The sequence below is a fragment of the Oxyura jamaicensis genome, chromosome 26, assembly GCF_011077185.1.
Source record: "Oxyura jamaicensis isolate SHBP4307 breed ruddy duck chromosome 26, BPBGC_Ojam_1.0, whole genome shotgun sequence".
Taxonomy (NCBI): Eukaryota; Metazoa; Chordata; class Aves; order Anseriformes; family Anatidae; genus Oxyura; species Oxyura jamaicensis.
Window position 1 is genome coordinate 1,944,813 of NC_048918.1, and position 13,054 is coordinate 1,957,866.

Consider the following 13,054-nt stretch of genomic DNA (forward strand, 5'->3'; position numbering starts at 1 on the left):
TTAAATTAAAAAATTAAAATATATATACATATATATATATACTGTATACACAGACAACAACAGAACAGTGCCAAAACGGGAGGAAGAGACAAGAGAGGGGGGAGGAGAGGAGGGCAGAGTGGGACGTGATCTTTACAATAAAAACGAGGGCTCCGCCCCAACGCGAGCGGAGTTTGGGGTCCCCTAAAAATACCCATCTAGAGAGAGAGCTGGAGGGACAGAGCAGGAGAAGGAAAAGGGGGGTGGGGGGCTTGTACAATGGCATCTTCCCGACCCGAGCTGCAGCCTGCGGGATCTCAGCTTCTCCTGGACTTCGAGTGCTGAATAAGCCACTGTAGGGTGATGTCTGCGAAGGGAAGGGACGGTTACAGCCTCTCCCCTCCAGCCTTGTCCTGTACGTGGGGAACAGCCTGGGCGCGCTGCAGCACCCCTGCTCCCCCCCGTGGCACCCCGAGGCGCCGGCACTCACCGATGTTGTCCTTTTCTTTGCAGGAGATGGAGTAGCAGCAGATCTCTCGGTCCTGGATGGCGGAGAGGTTCCTGCGGGAGAGGGGGAGCTCAGGCTGGCTGCTGCAGCCCCCGCGGGTCTGCACCCGCGGGAGATGTCCCTGGGGAGCCTTTCGAAGGGTCCCCTTGGAGCCAGGCTCTGAGAAGGGGGAGCCTTGAACCAGGGCAACGTCACCCCAAGCTCCTGGGGACCTCCAGGCATTGCTCCTGCCGGCTGCCGGGCAGCTTTGTGCTCAGCGCCCTGCAGGGGCTACGTGAGGGGCAGGGGGAACACGGCCCCGAGGAGAGCCTGGCCAAGGAACCACAAAGCTTCCCTCGGGGCACCCCAGAACGCTGCTGGGAGATGGGGCACCAAGGATTTGGGACTGCACGGAGTGCCCACGGGACAGGGGTGGTGCGGAGGTGCCCAGAGCCACAACGCGGGGCCCAGCCCTGCCTGGGGCGGCCAGAGGTCCCCGGGGCTGCAGCAGGAGGGAGGCAGGGAAGGGGCAGGACCCTGTGGGACCCCACGCTGCCGCCCGAACCCCGAGCACCAAGCCCTGAGCGTGGCCAGGCCCCCGCGCCCCCCTGTGGCACAGGGAGCCCAGGCGCCCGGCCCCGCTCCTCCAGCTGGGGTCTGGGGACAGGATGTGTCCCAGACGGGGACAGGATGTGTCCCGGCTGGGCACGGAGCAGCCACCAGCACACTCACATCTTCTCGATGAGCTCCTTCTCATCCAAGGCACCGGGGAGGTCTCGCTTGTTCCCCAGGACTAGGACCTGCAGGGGGGGAAGAGGGGACCCGTGAAGCTCCCGGCCACCAGGTAGGGGTTGGTGCTGGGACCCAGGACCAGACCCTGCTGGGATGTAAGGCAGCCCTGGGCACCTCTCCAGGGGCTACCTGGGTAGAGAAAACCCCTTCAGCAGGCAACGGGAAGGCAGGGCCCTTCGATTAATAGCCTCAATTAGCTCACGCGCAGCATCTCCTGGGTACCTTCTCTTCCCAGTGAGAGGCTGGCCCCACAGAGTACCCCCCCTTGGGGGGGGGCACCCGATCCCCCCGTGCCACGCAGGGCACTTCCAGGAGCATTTACCTGGGAGCAAAAACCACCGGCGGAAGGGGACAGGCGGTTTTACACCGTTCTGGGGATGGAGCCGTACGCGCCTCGCAGAACCTGCGGGCGGCCAGGCAGAGCCGTCTGCACAAATCTCCTGCTTCGCGGCTCCTCACGCCCACAAAAACATCCTCAGACCACACAAAGCAAATCGTCACCGGGCAGGACCTCCTGAGCGCGCCACGCCACCGGCATCTGGCGGGGACAGGAGGCCGCAGCTGCCTTCCTTCCCCCCCCGGGGGGGGGGGGGGGAATTGGGGTTTCTGCAAGCAGCGCGGCACCCCCAAGCTTACACTCGGAGCAGACTCGTTCTTGAAAAAAAAATAAATCAAAGCACTCAGAAGTGCTGCAAACACAGCGTGTTATGTCAGAAGCTTAAATCAGCCGGCAGCGAACGCCTGGGATGCGCTGCGAGGTCCGAGATCAGCTCCCCCCAGGGGGTGCCCCTTCGGGATGCTCTGTTGGTGCCGTGGGTGCCACCCCAAACGTCAAACCCCTAAATCAGGTGCGGATTCCTGCAGGACAATCTCACCCCTAAGGGGTTGCATTTTGCTCTGTTCTAAGCCTCCCTCCGAGCTGTGAACGAGCTCTGTAGCCCGGCCCTGGGCTAGGAAGCGTGGATCCCCAGCTCCTGCAGGGGCACAGCAAGGTTGGGGATCCCCCCAGGACCCCGTTGGCAGCAGGGAGCCCCCCACCCCGCAGGGCGCCCTGGCCAGGCAGCAGCTCACCGGGATGCCCTGGAGCTGCGGTTTGTCCAGCAGGTTGTGAAGCTCGTTCTTCGAGGCCTCTATCTTCTCCTGGTCGGCGGCATCCACCATGTACCTGCACGGGAAGGACACGCTGAGCGCGGGCACCCGCCAGCACCAAACCCTCCTTCTGCCCCCGCACCCCGAGGGGCTCCACTGCCCTCCGGGGGGGGTGAAGGAAGCCCCGGGGGGGCTTCACGCTGCTGCCCACCAGGGAAAAATGACAGGTAGGGCTGTAACGCGTCCTGGGGAGGAGCTGCAGGACATCAAACCGTCCCCAAGCGGCCCCGAGATGCTCGCCGGCACGCAGCACCTCCTGACGGAGGCACTCGGAACGGAGGGTGCTGAGCAGGAGCTGCAGCAGAGCAAGACGGAGCGGGGGGAGAGCCTTGGTCCTGCTCCAGCAGGGAATAAGGTGCCAAAACCACAAGAGCTGTCACGGCGTGGGGACGGAGCTGCCTGCTCCGAAACGAGCCGGGATGCCCAGGGAAGGGCCTGGGGAAGGCGGCGGCCAGCAGAGCTCGCTCTGGGTAAACGAGGGGAGATTCAGCGCAGGAGTTTAGCTCTTAGGGGCTTACACCCATCCTGCAAAGCACGGAAGCGAAGCCAAAAAGAGAGGAGAGGAACTGACCAACGCAGACTTTATGGCACAGATGGAGAAGTTGAGAGAGAAGTGAGAAACACCACCGAGGTCATCAGGCCTTGCAGCGTGTATTAAAAATGGGAAAAGAGCCTTCAGCTCCTTCGTAAGACGTACCGAGAGGATGGGGGACAAACGTGGCACCGCCTGTTGGCGCGGCAGGCTGGGGGGGCTGAAGGCAAGAGAAAAGGGACGTGGCACGGCCCGAGGTGAGGAGCGCATCCGGGATGGCCGCGGGGCCCTCCTCTCCTCGCAGCAGGATGGCTGCTTTGGGAAAACGCCTGGCTGGAACGCTGCGAGGCAGCGAAAGGAACGGAAAGCCTAGGGACTTGTTCTTAGCTCACCGTTGAAAAAATGTCCCTGGGCAAGGAAATGTCGCAACCTGGTGACCACCAGCAAGGGCAGGAGCTGCTGGGGTCCCACAGGGGGTGCGCTTGGCACAGGAGGCTCCCAGTCCCACTGGGAACCCCCCCCCCCCCAAGCCCCGAGCAGCCCCCGAGCAGCCAGGCAGGAGGCTCAGCAGGGATCGGGCAGCGCCAGCCCACGCATGGATGTGGCTCCTGCTACTTGGCCCCGTCGGTGATGTGTGGGTTTCCCGGCTGGGACAGGACCCCGCAGCACCCTCGCGTGCCGAGAAACCGGCCCGAGCACCACGCAGGAGCTGCAGAAATGCCCCGGCTGCGAGCTGAGGGCTCCGCCACGTGCAGAGGCGGCTCGTTTTTAAGCCACCCCCATCCCTCCTCACTCACCAGCCCCGCAGCTCGGAGGGGCCGTACGGAAAACCAGCCCTCCCCGAACCCCGGGGCACGGTCAGTTGGTGAAGAACACAACGAGCTGATGATCTGCCTGGCTTTAAACAACGCTAACCTCAGCTCTCAGGGAAATACTTGTCCTCAGGAGCACGCAGCCTGCTTCCTATGCGTGTCTTGGCAGACTCATCCCCACCCCGGACTCTCTGGGACGGAATTTGCCGCAGTATTTGCCAGCAGGGGACAGGCAGAGATGCTCGGAGGCTGCTGACAGGCAGCAGCAAGCGTTGCAGGCTCCTCCAGGCACAAAGTTCACCCGGCGGCACACAGACACCGACCTGGGAACGTGCTGCTGGCCGTGCCGCTGGCCATTACCCTCTCGGAAAGGGCCACGCCACGCAGGGACCTTTGCTCAGCACCCCCCGTGATGACCAGGGGAAAGCAGAGCAAGGGGGAAAGGCAGGGCACGCAGCTGGGCTGAGGGATGCTGAGCACAAGGGAAGGGTCCCCCGCGGCTGTCGTGCTGCAGGAACTCGAGGTGCTTTTGCTGCCCGTGCTCAAAGCCTGGGGGGGCACCGTTTGCAATGCCCTGCGCCGTGCCAGCCCCAGGGGAAGCCTCCTTGCTCCTGCCGCGGACAGCAAAGGCACCACGGGGACAATCCTGGCAGCAGAGCCAGCTCAGCCCTGCTCAGCACCCTCGGGTAGGGTGACGGGGACAAAGGGACGGTCCCCCCCCGGCCGGCCAAGCTCTGTCTCGGCGCGCACGCTCGCGGGTACTCACACGATGGCACTCACTCCACGGCAGTACCGCTCCCACATGCTGCGAAAGCGGGGCTGGCCACCGATGTCCCAGAGCTGTGACGGGGAGAAGAAGAAGAAGGGGGCATCACCCGCTGCCCTGCCCCGCAGGGACCCCCCCCCCCCCCCGCCCGGCGTGCCCCAAACCAGCCCCATCCCCTCCTCCTCGCCCACCGGGGCCTGGCCTCGGACCCAAGCGGGAGGCTCCGGGTTTGATAAAGACACGAGGAATCCCCACCGGGAGCTGGAGAGCAACTCACGCGGGCGCGACGAGCCTCTGGTCGCCTGGAGAGCGCCCCTGGCCCAAAGCCTGGGGTCTTTTCCCCGTGCCCACCGCCCCGGGAGCCCGGAGGATGCATTTGCCAGTTCAAAGCACTCGGCTTTGCTCGCAGAAATGCTGCAGCGGGCGGAGATGCCCACCCAGACTGAGCTGCAGCAGGAGACGCCCGGCCCACAGCCAGCTCCTCGTGCAGCCCGGGGACCTGGAGGACCCAGGACGGGCAGGGGTCTCCCCTCCCTTTACTCCGGAGGCCCCGACCCCAGCTGCAAGCCCTGACCTTCCTCCCAGCCCTCCCACCCTCAGCGAGGTCTGGCAGTGTCTGCGAGTCCCTGCCAGCAAGCCAGAAGCCAAACAAAGCCTCCAGCTGTGCAGCCGGGCTCTTGCTGCAAGGATTTACATCCCCTCCATCCTTACGGTCTCCTCCAGAGGGTATCTGCAAGCCCCAACGGGCAGATCCTCCTACCTGCAGCCTCCTTCAGCCCCCAGCAGAGCCCACGAGTCTGCCTTCACCCCCTTTCCCATCCCAAGATCATGCCCCGAGTTGATTTTCTGTAGCCCACCTTTATGGTAACGTTGCCCTTGGTGATCTTCCTCATGTTGAAGCCCACGGTCGGGATCATGTCTTCGTTGAACTGGCCTGACTGCAAGGCAAAGCGGATCGTGTCAGGAGGCTGGGAAACCCACCCGCCTGCCCCGAGCAGCTCAGCAGGGCTCCAGGTGACAGCCTGGCTTCCCCCAGTCCTCCGCCAGGCCTGGGCAGGTCCCTCCTGAAGGGAACAAAACGAGAGCAAGAGGGGACGGAGGCAGCACGGGGACACGCTGCCTGCCCTGCGCCAGCTCCGGCCCGGGAGCCCTCCAAGGTGACTTTGGGCACACGCCGAGGTCCCGCTCACAAATCCCACCTAAAGCCAGGATGAAACCCTGAGGCCCGAGGCCTTCCCCTCGAAGGGGAGCACGGAACGTGCTCAGCCCAGCGGGAGGCCACCCATCCCCACGAGGGACGGGGAAGCCCTGCAGGAGCCGCCGCAGACGGCGCAGCTTCCCCCCGGCCACCCTTCGCTGGCTCAAAAATCCCGTTCTAGGACTCCTGGGGTGGGTTATTTTAGTTCCCACAGCCCTCGGAAAGGGAAACGTGTGCCGTTTTCTGCTAAGCACAGGGGCGACCCGCGGCCCCGCTGCTTCCGCTTCTCCTTTCCTCCGAGTAACGGCAGCCAGGAGGTCTCCGCGAGCACCCCGAAAGCGCCGTGGGGACGAGCAGCTGGGGGGGGGGACAGGAAATTCCTCCAGCCGTCCTGACGCCGGGGACGTCCCTCAGCTCCCCGGGTTCGACCCCTTCAGCAGCCAGGTTTTGGGGTATCGCCGGGCTTTGACTGGAAGACACAATTCCTGGAGAGATCCCGGGAGCTGCAGGATCCCCGAGGGATCCTACCAAGGGAAGGGGCCGGCTCAAACCCCCTCCGGCTGCCCACCAAGGCCGGGCTGGGAAGGTGACACGGCGCTGTCCTGGCACCCATGGGTGCCCCCCCGGCACGTCTGCCCGCTGCCAGCCCAGCGGGGCACCCCTCAGCACCTTGTCCCCAGTCCTGGGGTCACAGCAGCCGCGCTGGGCCCCGCCCCCCCCCACACCCTGCCCAGGCGCATCAACCGCTCGCGAGGAAGAGGGGAAGCAGCAGCAGGAGGGCTTCCTCCAGCGGGCGCACAAATCCTGCCAGAAAATGCTCGATTTTGGGGCTGCACCACGGGGGCCAGGTCCCTCCACAAGCTGGTCGAGGGGCTGGGGCCTGGCTCCGCACCAGCCCCCAGCTTGAAAATTCACAATCCCGGGCTGCAACCCCGAACTCCTCGCCGTGCCGCCTCGCAGCGCGAGCTACCGCCTCCCGACGGGGCCGCGCTGCTCTCCTCGACCTGGCGCTGGGCACATCCAGCACCGCGGTCCCCAGGGACCTCGGGAGCAACAAATGCCCTGGGGACACATCTGCGGGTGGCCGCCAGGCTGGTCCGGGAGCCCAGGAGATGCCAGCAGAGCCCACGCTGCCCTACAAGCCCCAGGTACGCCGGTGCTCTCCAGGACAGACTCATCCTCCTCCCTGCAATGCAGCTGTGGTTTTTTTTTTCCTTTTTTTTTCCTTTTTTTTTTTAATGATACTTAAGATAAAGAAGGTGGTAAAACCAAAGCTCTGCGTCTTTCAGCAAAACGAGGCTTCTTGGATGGAAGAGAAAATCCTCGGGCTGCTTCTTCGGCACCGCGCCACGGCCCCGAACGCCCCCGGACCACGGCGCCGACCCGGTGTAGCCACGGGACAGGGACACGGGACAGGGACACGGGACAGGGACACGGGACAGGGGACAGGGACACCCAACGCCCCCCTGCAGCCCCCGCTCCCTGGGTAGCGTCCCTCTCGATGGAGGAAGAGCCCGGCACACATCCCCACGCGGCACCGCTGGGCTGCAGCCGGCCCAGCCCGAGGGAGAAAGGCCCTAGTGAGGGGACCCTACAGGCTCCCCAAAACCCCAAAGACCCTAAAAGCTCCCGGAGACGTGCTGTTGAACCCATTCCCCACCCCAAACCCCCCCGGGCCCCGCCGTTGCGCCGCCCCCCCCCCCCCCCCCCCCCCCCCCCGGTCCGCCCCCCCCCCCCCCCCCGACCCCTGGGCTTTCGGGGGTCTCTCCATGTCCCTCGATGGTCTGCAGCGCGCCCCCGCTCCGTCCTCCTGCTCCCCCCTGAATCAAGGGGAAGCTCCAGGGGAGCGAAACAGGGGTGGTGACCGAGTTCTGGGACAAAAAGCCACCCGGGGAAGAGCGGGGAGGCTTTGTAGGGGAACAAAGGTGGCAACGGAGGGGTAAGGGAATAAAAAGGGTCCGGAGTGCGTCAGGAGTGCTGCTCAGCACGCACCTGGCCCTGCCCCGTGCCGGCTTCGTGCCCAGAGGCATCGCCAGCTGTGTTCCTGCGGGAAGGACTTGGTGTCCCAGGGGCCCAGCACCAGCAGCCGGGTTCCAAACCCCGGGAGGCTGCCGGAGGGACCAGGAGGTGCGGGGGCTCCTGCCGGAGCCACCGGGAGCTCCGAGGGTCCTCCGAGAGACCCGAGAGCTCTTACCCCCGCTGGAGACACGGCTCCGAGCACGTCGACCCCGAAGGATTAAATCCCCCACAGCACAGCGGGAGAGGAGCGGGGCCGGGCTCGTGCCTTCCATTCCCTTGAGATTCCGGGGTGCGGCGCGTGCCCCGAGAGGAAAAAGCGAATTTCTCCCACCCCCCCCCCCCCCCCCGACTTTCTCCGAGGCAGTGAAGAGGAGAGCAGGGTAAATATTTCAGCAGTGCCCGCAGAAACCGTTCCGCCCGCTGGAAGCTGCTGCGCCCGAGCAGTCGAGTCAATTAGTGGGAGCAAACACGCATAATGGCCGTAATTAAAACGCCGGAGTGACGAAGCCCAGAGCTAGGCCGATGCCGAGACGCTCACCGGGTTTGGAGGAACTGCGCTTTATTTTTTGCATTGAAAGGGGAAAAAAAAATAAAAACAGAACACGCCAAATGGGGAACCCGGCGGCGGGGGAAGGCTGTGAAAGCCGAGGGGAGAGACGGGGACGTGGGCAAAATCCTGCGGTAAGGCTGGAGCTGGGGGATTTACACCACCAGGGCAGGGAAACCCCAGGCGGGGAAATAAAGCCCCCAGCAGGCTTCCCACCGCTGGTGGCCCCCGGCTCTTCCACCGGGATCCGGCTCCGAGGGGTTTGGGGTGCAGAGCTCCGACCCACGCCGCCGCCTCCTACCTTCACGCCCCGCAAATGTTTACGTTCTGCTGGGGCTTCCTTTTTGTGCTCTTTAATTAAAAAAAAGAAAAGAGCAATGGAAACACTCCTGAAGGAGCTGCGGCCGGACCTCGGGTTGTGCCGAGGGGGACCTCGAGGACCTCACCTGGGTTGCGAACTCAGCATCCTCAGCACCCTCAGTGATGCCTGAGCGGGTTGGGGTCGGCACAGGATGGGACGTGCCCGGTGCTGAGCTGGGTGCACCCACCCCGGGCGCCCACATCCACCCGTGGGCCGGATCCTGCAGCGCCGGTGGCGGCTCACAGCCCTGCCGTGCTCCGTGGGGTCGCTGCGGGTTCCTGCCAGGAGGCGCCCGGCAGGAAGGGGAGAGCAGGATGCCCGGCTCCTGCTCTGTCCCGTCGCCGCCCGCCCCAAGAGCCTCACCAGGCGGGTTAAAGCTGCTTAAAGCTCTGCCACGTGCCGTGCAACACACACCGGCGCCCTGCTGCCCGTTTTCCTCGGCTCACGCCGGACGAGCTCGCAGCGGCGAGGCTCCTTCTCCTCCAGGAACACGGAGAAATTCCCCCCCCAGACCCACCTCCTCCTGGGTTAGGAGCTCGGGTGCCGGAGGAGCAGCAGGAAGGGGCGCAGCTCCAGCACCACCGGAGAGGTGGTCACGGCACCGAGCTTCTGCAGCCTCCTTCTGGCTGGGAGGGAGTTAATTTCCTTCCGAGTAGCCGGCCCGGTGCCGCGCCGCGGCTTTAGGATGGGAATAAGGTTGGTGACACCCCCCCCCGATGCGGGTACCATTTCCTTCCCGGGGGGGGCACGCAGCCAGGACGGCGGGCGGCAGGGACGTGCCGTGCCGTGCTCGGCAGGGGGGGGACGTTCAGAGCGATGGCGTTTGTCTTCCCCACAAACCATCACGCGCGACGAGCCCTGCGCTCCTGGAAATGGCTGAACAGCTGCCTGCCGGCGGCGAGGCGTGAGCGGGGTCCTCCTCTTGCTCGGCTCGCACAGGCGGCTTCTCCTTCGCCCTAGGGAACTGCCTCCATCTCGCCCCGCGCTTCCTCGCTTCCACCTTTCCCATCCTCTCCCCTGAGCCGCGTGGCGCTGAGCTGCCTGCTGGGGGTTACGCCGCGGCAGAGAGGCTCCTCGGCGCGCGCTGGATCCCACGGAGCTGTCTTTTATTTTTTTCCTGAGCACATCCCGCAGCGAAAGGTTCCCGACTGCGCCCCCGAGGGGATCCCAAAACTCCCGACCCTCCCTTTGTGCCCCTGGTCGGTCCCAAACTCCCCTGGGGAACGGGCAGCTGAAAGCTTCTGGGTAAAGCCGAGGTGAAAGCCAAGAGAAGAGGCATTTTACAGCCTTCCCACCCTCCTTGCAAACAGCCCCTGAAGCTCCAGCTCCCTCCAGCCAGGGAAAGAAAAAAGGAGCCTGGGAAGGAAACAGCACCCGGGGCACCCAGGGAAGGTCCCCATGCACCACCCGAGGTGGCCGCCCCCAGCAGAGCCGTCCCGACTTCCAGCACCCCGGATTCAATTTTTGCAGCCGGGTGAAGAACGGCGGCCACAAGTCCCGGCCACGAGGACACGAAGCCTCTTCCTCCCGGGGCAGCTCCGGCACCGAGGCCAGGACGGCTCCGCGGCCCAGGGAACGTCACCTGGGCCCCGGGCACATCTCCGTGCCGAAATGTGACGCTTTTCCACAGCTCGGTTTGGTTTGGTTTTTTTTACCCAGAAGCCTGAATCACGGCTACTTCCCCTCCGAGCACTTCTGCGCCACCACCTCGAGGGCAGCCGAGACGGTTCAGGCGCTCTTCACGCGGATCCTGTCGGGCTGGGAGTTTTTGGGGGTTGGTTTTTTTTCTTTCCAGCTGCCTCTGCCGAGTCCACGTTCACGGGGCGTTATCCCAAAGGTCACCGCTTCTTTGTAGTCCGCGTCCGCCGCAAAATCCGAACTTTCCAGGTAACTTCACCCAGAGGCACGCGTGGGACAGGGGCTGAGCACCCCGCTCAATCACCAGAGCCAAACCGAGCCCGAGGTTGCCGCACGCCCCTCGCCGAGCTCCCAGCTCCCCAAACACCACCAGAAATGAAACCGAGCCCACGCGTCGGAGCTGCCCTCGGGACCACCCCCAGCGATTTCCAGCCCCGCACGGCCCCAGCAGCCTCTGGGATAAGGCTCCAGCTGGTTACTTCTGGAGGAAATAATTTATTTCCTACCAGATTTCTTTTTATGCAGCCTATCTGCCGCTGACGAGGAGGCCGGCAGAGCTCGGGAGCAGGACTGAGCCCGCACATGGCACCTCCTCGTCCCACCCCGACATCAGACTGCAGAACAAACCGCGGTGGGGACAAAGCGGCCCCCAAAAGGACTGGTTCTTAGGGTCAGCATCCCAGAGCCACAAAGCTCCCCGCCGCCCGAGGCTGGCGCAGGTTTGCCAGGAGAAGGAGCCCAGGACCCGAGCTCTGAGCGCTCCCATGTAAGCGACAGCCACCAGGAACAGGGTGGCCACCAGGACATCCAGGCCTCCAGGGCTCGAAGCGCCTCGGTGCGCTCGTGGGCATCGCCCCTGGGCCGCCGGGCTCCGCAGGAAGGACATTTTCCATCCTGGCCGTGCCCAGCACCGACGGAAACCCTCCCACGGCGCACAGCTGCAGCGCGATGAAGCTCCCAAATCCTCTGCAAAACCCCCTCCCACAGCACCCCGCTGCAGAGCCGAGGGACAAGCCACGAAAATAAAAGGTCACGGCTGGGAACCGGGACGGCCCCGGAGACGTGTGCCGGGTCCCCCTCCCCCAGAGAGACCCCCGAGACCCCCCAAAATGCCCCCCGAGATCCCCGAAACGCCCCAAAACAGCGGCGGCACCGTCCCTTTGGGGTGCACCGCGGGCAGGGCGGGCGTGCTTGGAGAGGGTGGCGATAACGCAGGGGTCCCCAAAAATCTGGGGGTGAGGGGGGCTTCGTGGGGACCCCTCCCCGAGGGCAAAGCTGGCCCCGGGGGGGGGGATGCAGAGCCCCCCGGCTGCTGGCAGCGGGGCTCGGTCCCCTGGAGAGGGGAGATGTCCCCATGGGGAGAGATGTCCCCAGCGTGGGGACGCACCGGGTCAGCTCCGGCCAGGTGGCCCAGCCCGGTTGGGGCTCCTCGGTGCCGCTGCGACAAAATGTTAAAAAAAAATAATAATAATAATGAAAAAAAGGCCGGTTTGGGTGCTTAGAGGAGGATGCGGAGCGGCACCCTGCGAGGCGAGGCCGTGGTGGCGGCGAGGCCTGGGGCTGGCTGGGGGCACCCGTGACAAAGCACGGCCTGCGGCGGGGATGGGACCGGGACCGGGACCGGGACCAGGACCAGAACCGGGACCAGGACCGGGACCAGGACCGGGACCAGGACCAGGACCGGGATCAGGATGGGGACCGGGACCGGTGCTACCGGCGGTACCGGGGGCACACAGCAGCGGCAGGGCCCAGCCGAGCCCGGGCTCCTCGGGGCCGCCCCTACCCGGTCCCGGTGGCCCCGGGGCACGGCGGGGACCCGGCTCGGGGCTGTCCCGGGACAGGGGGGCTCCGGGGGAGGGGGGGGGGGGTGTGGGGAGGGGGTCGGGGCCCGGTGCTCACCGCGATGACGTTGACGAAGGTGGTCTTGCCCGAGTACTGCAGCCCCACCAGGGTCAGCTCCATCTCCTCCTTCCAGAAGAGCGCCCGGAACCAGTCCAGCAGCTTGTTGAAGAGGGCCAGCATGGTGCCGGGCCGTACCGGGCCGAACCGAGCCGGGCCGGGCTGAACCGGGCTGAACCGGGCTGAGCCGGGCCGGGCTGAACCGATCCGGGCAGAACGGAGCCGATCCGGGCCGAACCGAGCCGATCCGGGCCGAACCGAGCCGATCCGCGCCGAGCCGGGCCGGGCCGCGCCGCCCCGGTATTGTCCCCGCGCCCCGCCGCCGCCCGCCGCCCGCCGGGTGGGGCCCGCACCGCGCCGAGCCGGCACCGCCGCCCCCTGGCGGAGCGGAGGACACGGGCGGCAGCGGCACGGAGCGGCGGGGAGGGGCTGCGGCGGCACCCGGGGGGCTGCGGAGGGCATCCTGCACCGTACCCGGCACCGTGCGTTACCGGGAGCCGGCACCCGGCATCCTGCACCACCGGGACCCAGCACCATGGTTCCTGCACCACCGGCAATACCCCAGCACCATGCATCACCATGACCCAGCACCGGCACCCAGCACCACCAACACCCAGCACCCTGCGCCACCAGCACCATCAGCACCCAGCACCAGCAATACCCCAGCACCCTGCACCCTGCACCACCAGCACCCTGCATTACTGGCACCCAGCACCCAGCACCACTAACACCCAGAACCCTGTGCCACCAGCACCCAACACCATCAGCACCCAGCACCACCAGCACCCCAGCACCCCGCACCCTGCACCACCAGCACCCAGCATCACCGGCACCCAGCACCACCAGCACCCAGCATCCAGCACGTGCTGCCAGCA

The 13,054-nt window shown here is 65.6% G+C and overlaps 1 protein-coding gene across 2 annotated transcripts; it reads right to left on the reverse strand.

Annotated features, from left to right (window-relative positions):
- ARL8A (ADP ribosylation factor like GTPase 8A) lies at positions 1 to 12,510 on the reverse strand. 2 transcript variants are annotated; one of them, XM_035346913.1, is made up of 8 exons: positions 12,415 to 12,443; positions 12,180 to 12,327; positions 5,375 to 5,455; positions 4,518 to 4,591; positions 2,330 to 2,423; positions 1,199 to 1,266; positions 470 to 540; positions 1 to 346 (listed from the first exon to the last, which is right to left on the reverse strand). In XM_035346913.1, exons 2-8 carry the CDS (start codon positions 12,300 to 12,302, stop codon positions 297 to 299), a joined length of 561 nt encoding a protein of 186 aa, XP_035202804.1. In that variant the 5' UTR covers positions 12,303 to 12,327; positions 12,415 to 12,443; the 3' UTR covers positions 1 to 296. The 2 variants fall into 2 exon arrangements, with proteins under 2 accessions (XP_035202804.1, XP_035202803.1); XM_035346912.1 differs by having other exon boundaries at positions 12,180 to 12,510.
- Between the last annotated feature and the right edge of the window lie 544 nt (positions 12,511 to 13,054).

Excerpts from the sequence above, each read along its gene's own strand:
- ARL8A (XM_035346912.1), bottom strand. The coding sequence starts at position 12,302 with ATGCTGGCCCTCTTCAACAAGCTGCTGGACTGGTTCCGGGCGCTCTTC. Across the intron at positions 4,592-5,374 it reads AGGGCAACGTTACCATAAAG|CTCTGGGACATCGGTGGCCA; the intron begins GTGGGCTACAGA and ends TCCCCGTCACAG. Across the intron at positions 1,267-2,329 it reads CGCAGCTCCAGGGCATCCCG|GTCCTAGTCCTGGGGAACAA; the intron begins GTGAGCTGCTGC and ends CCCCCCCTGCAG.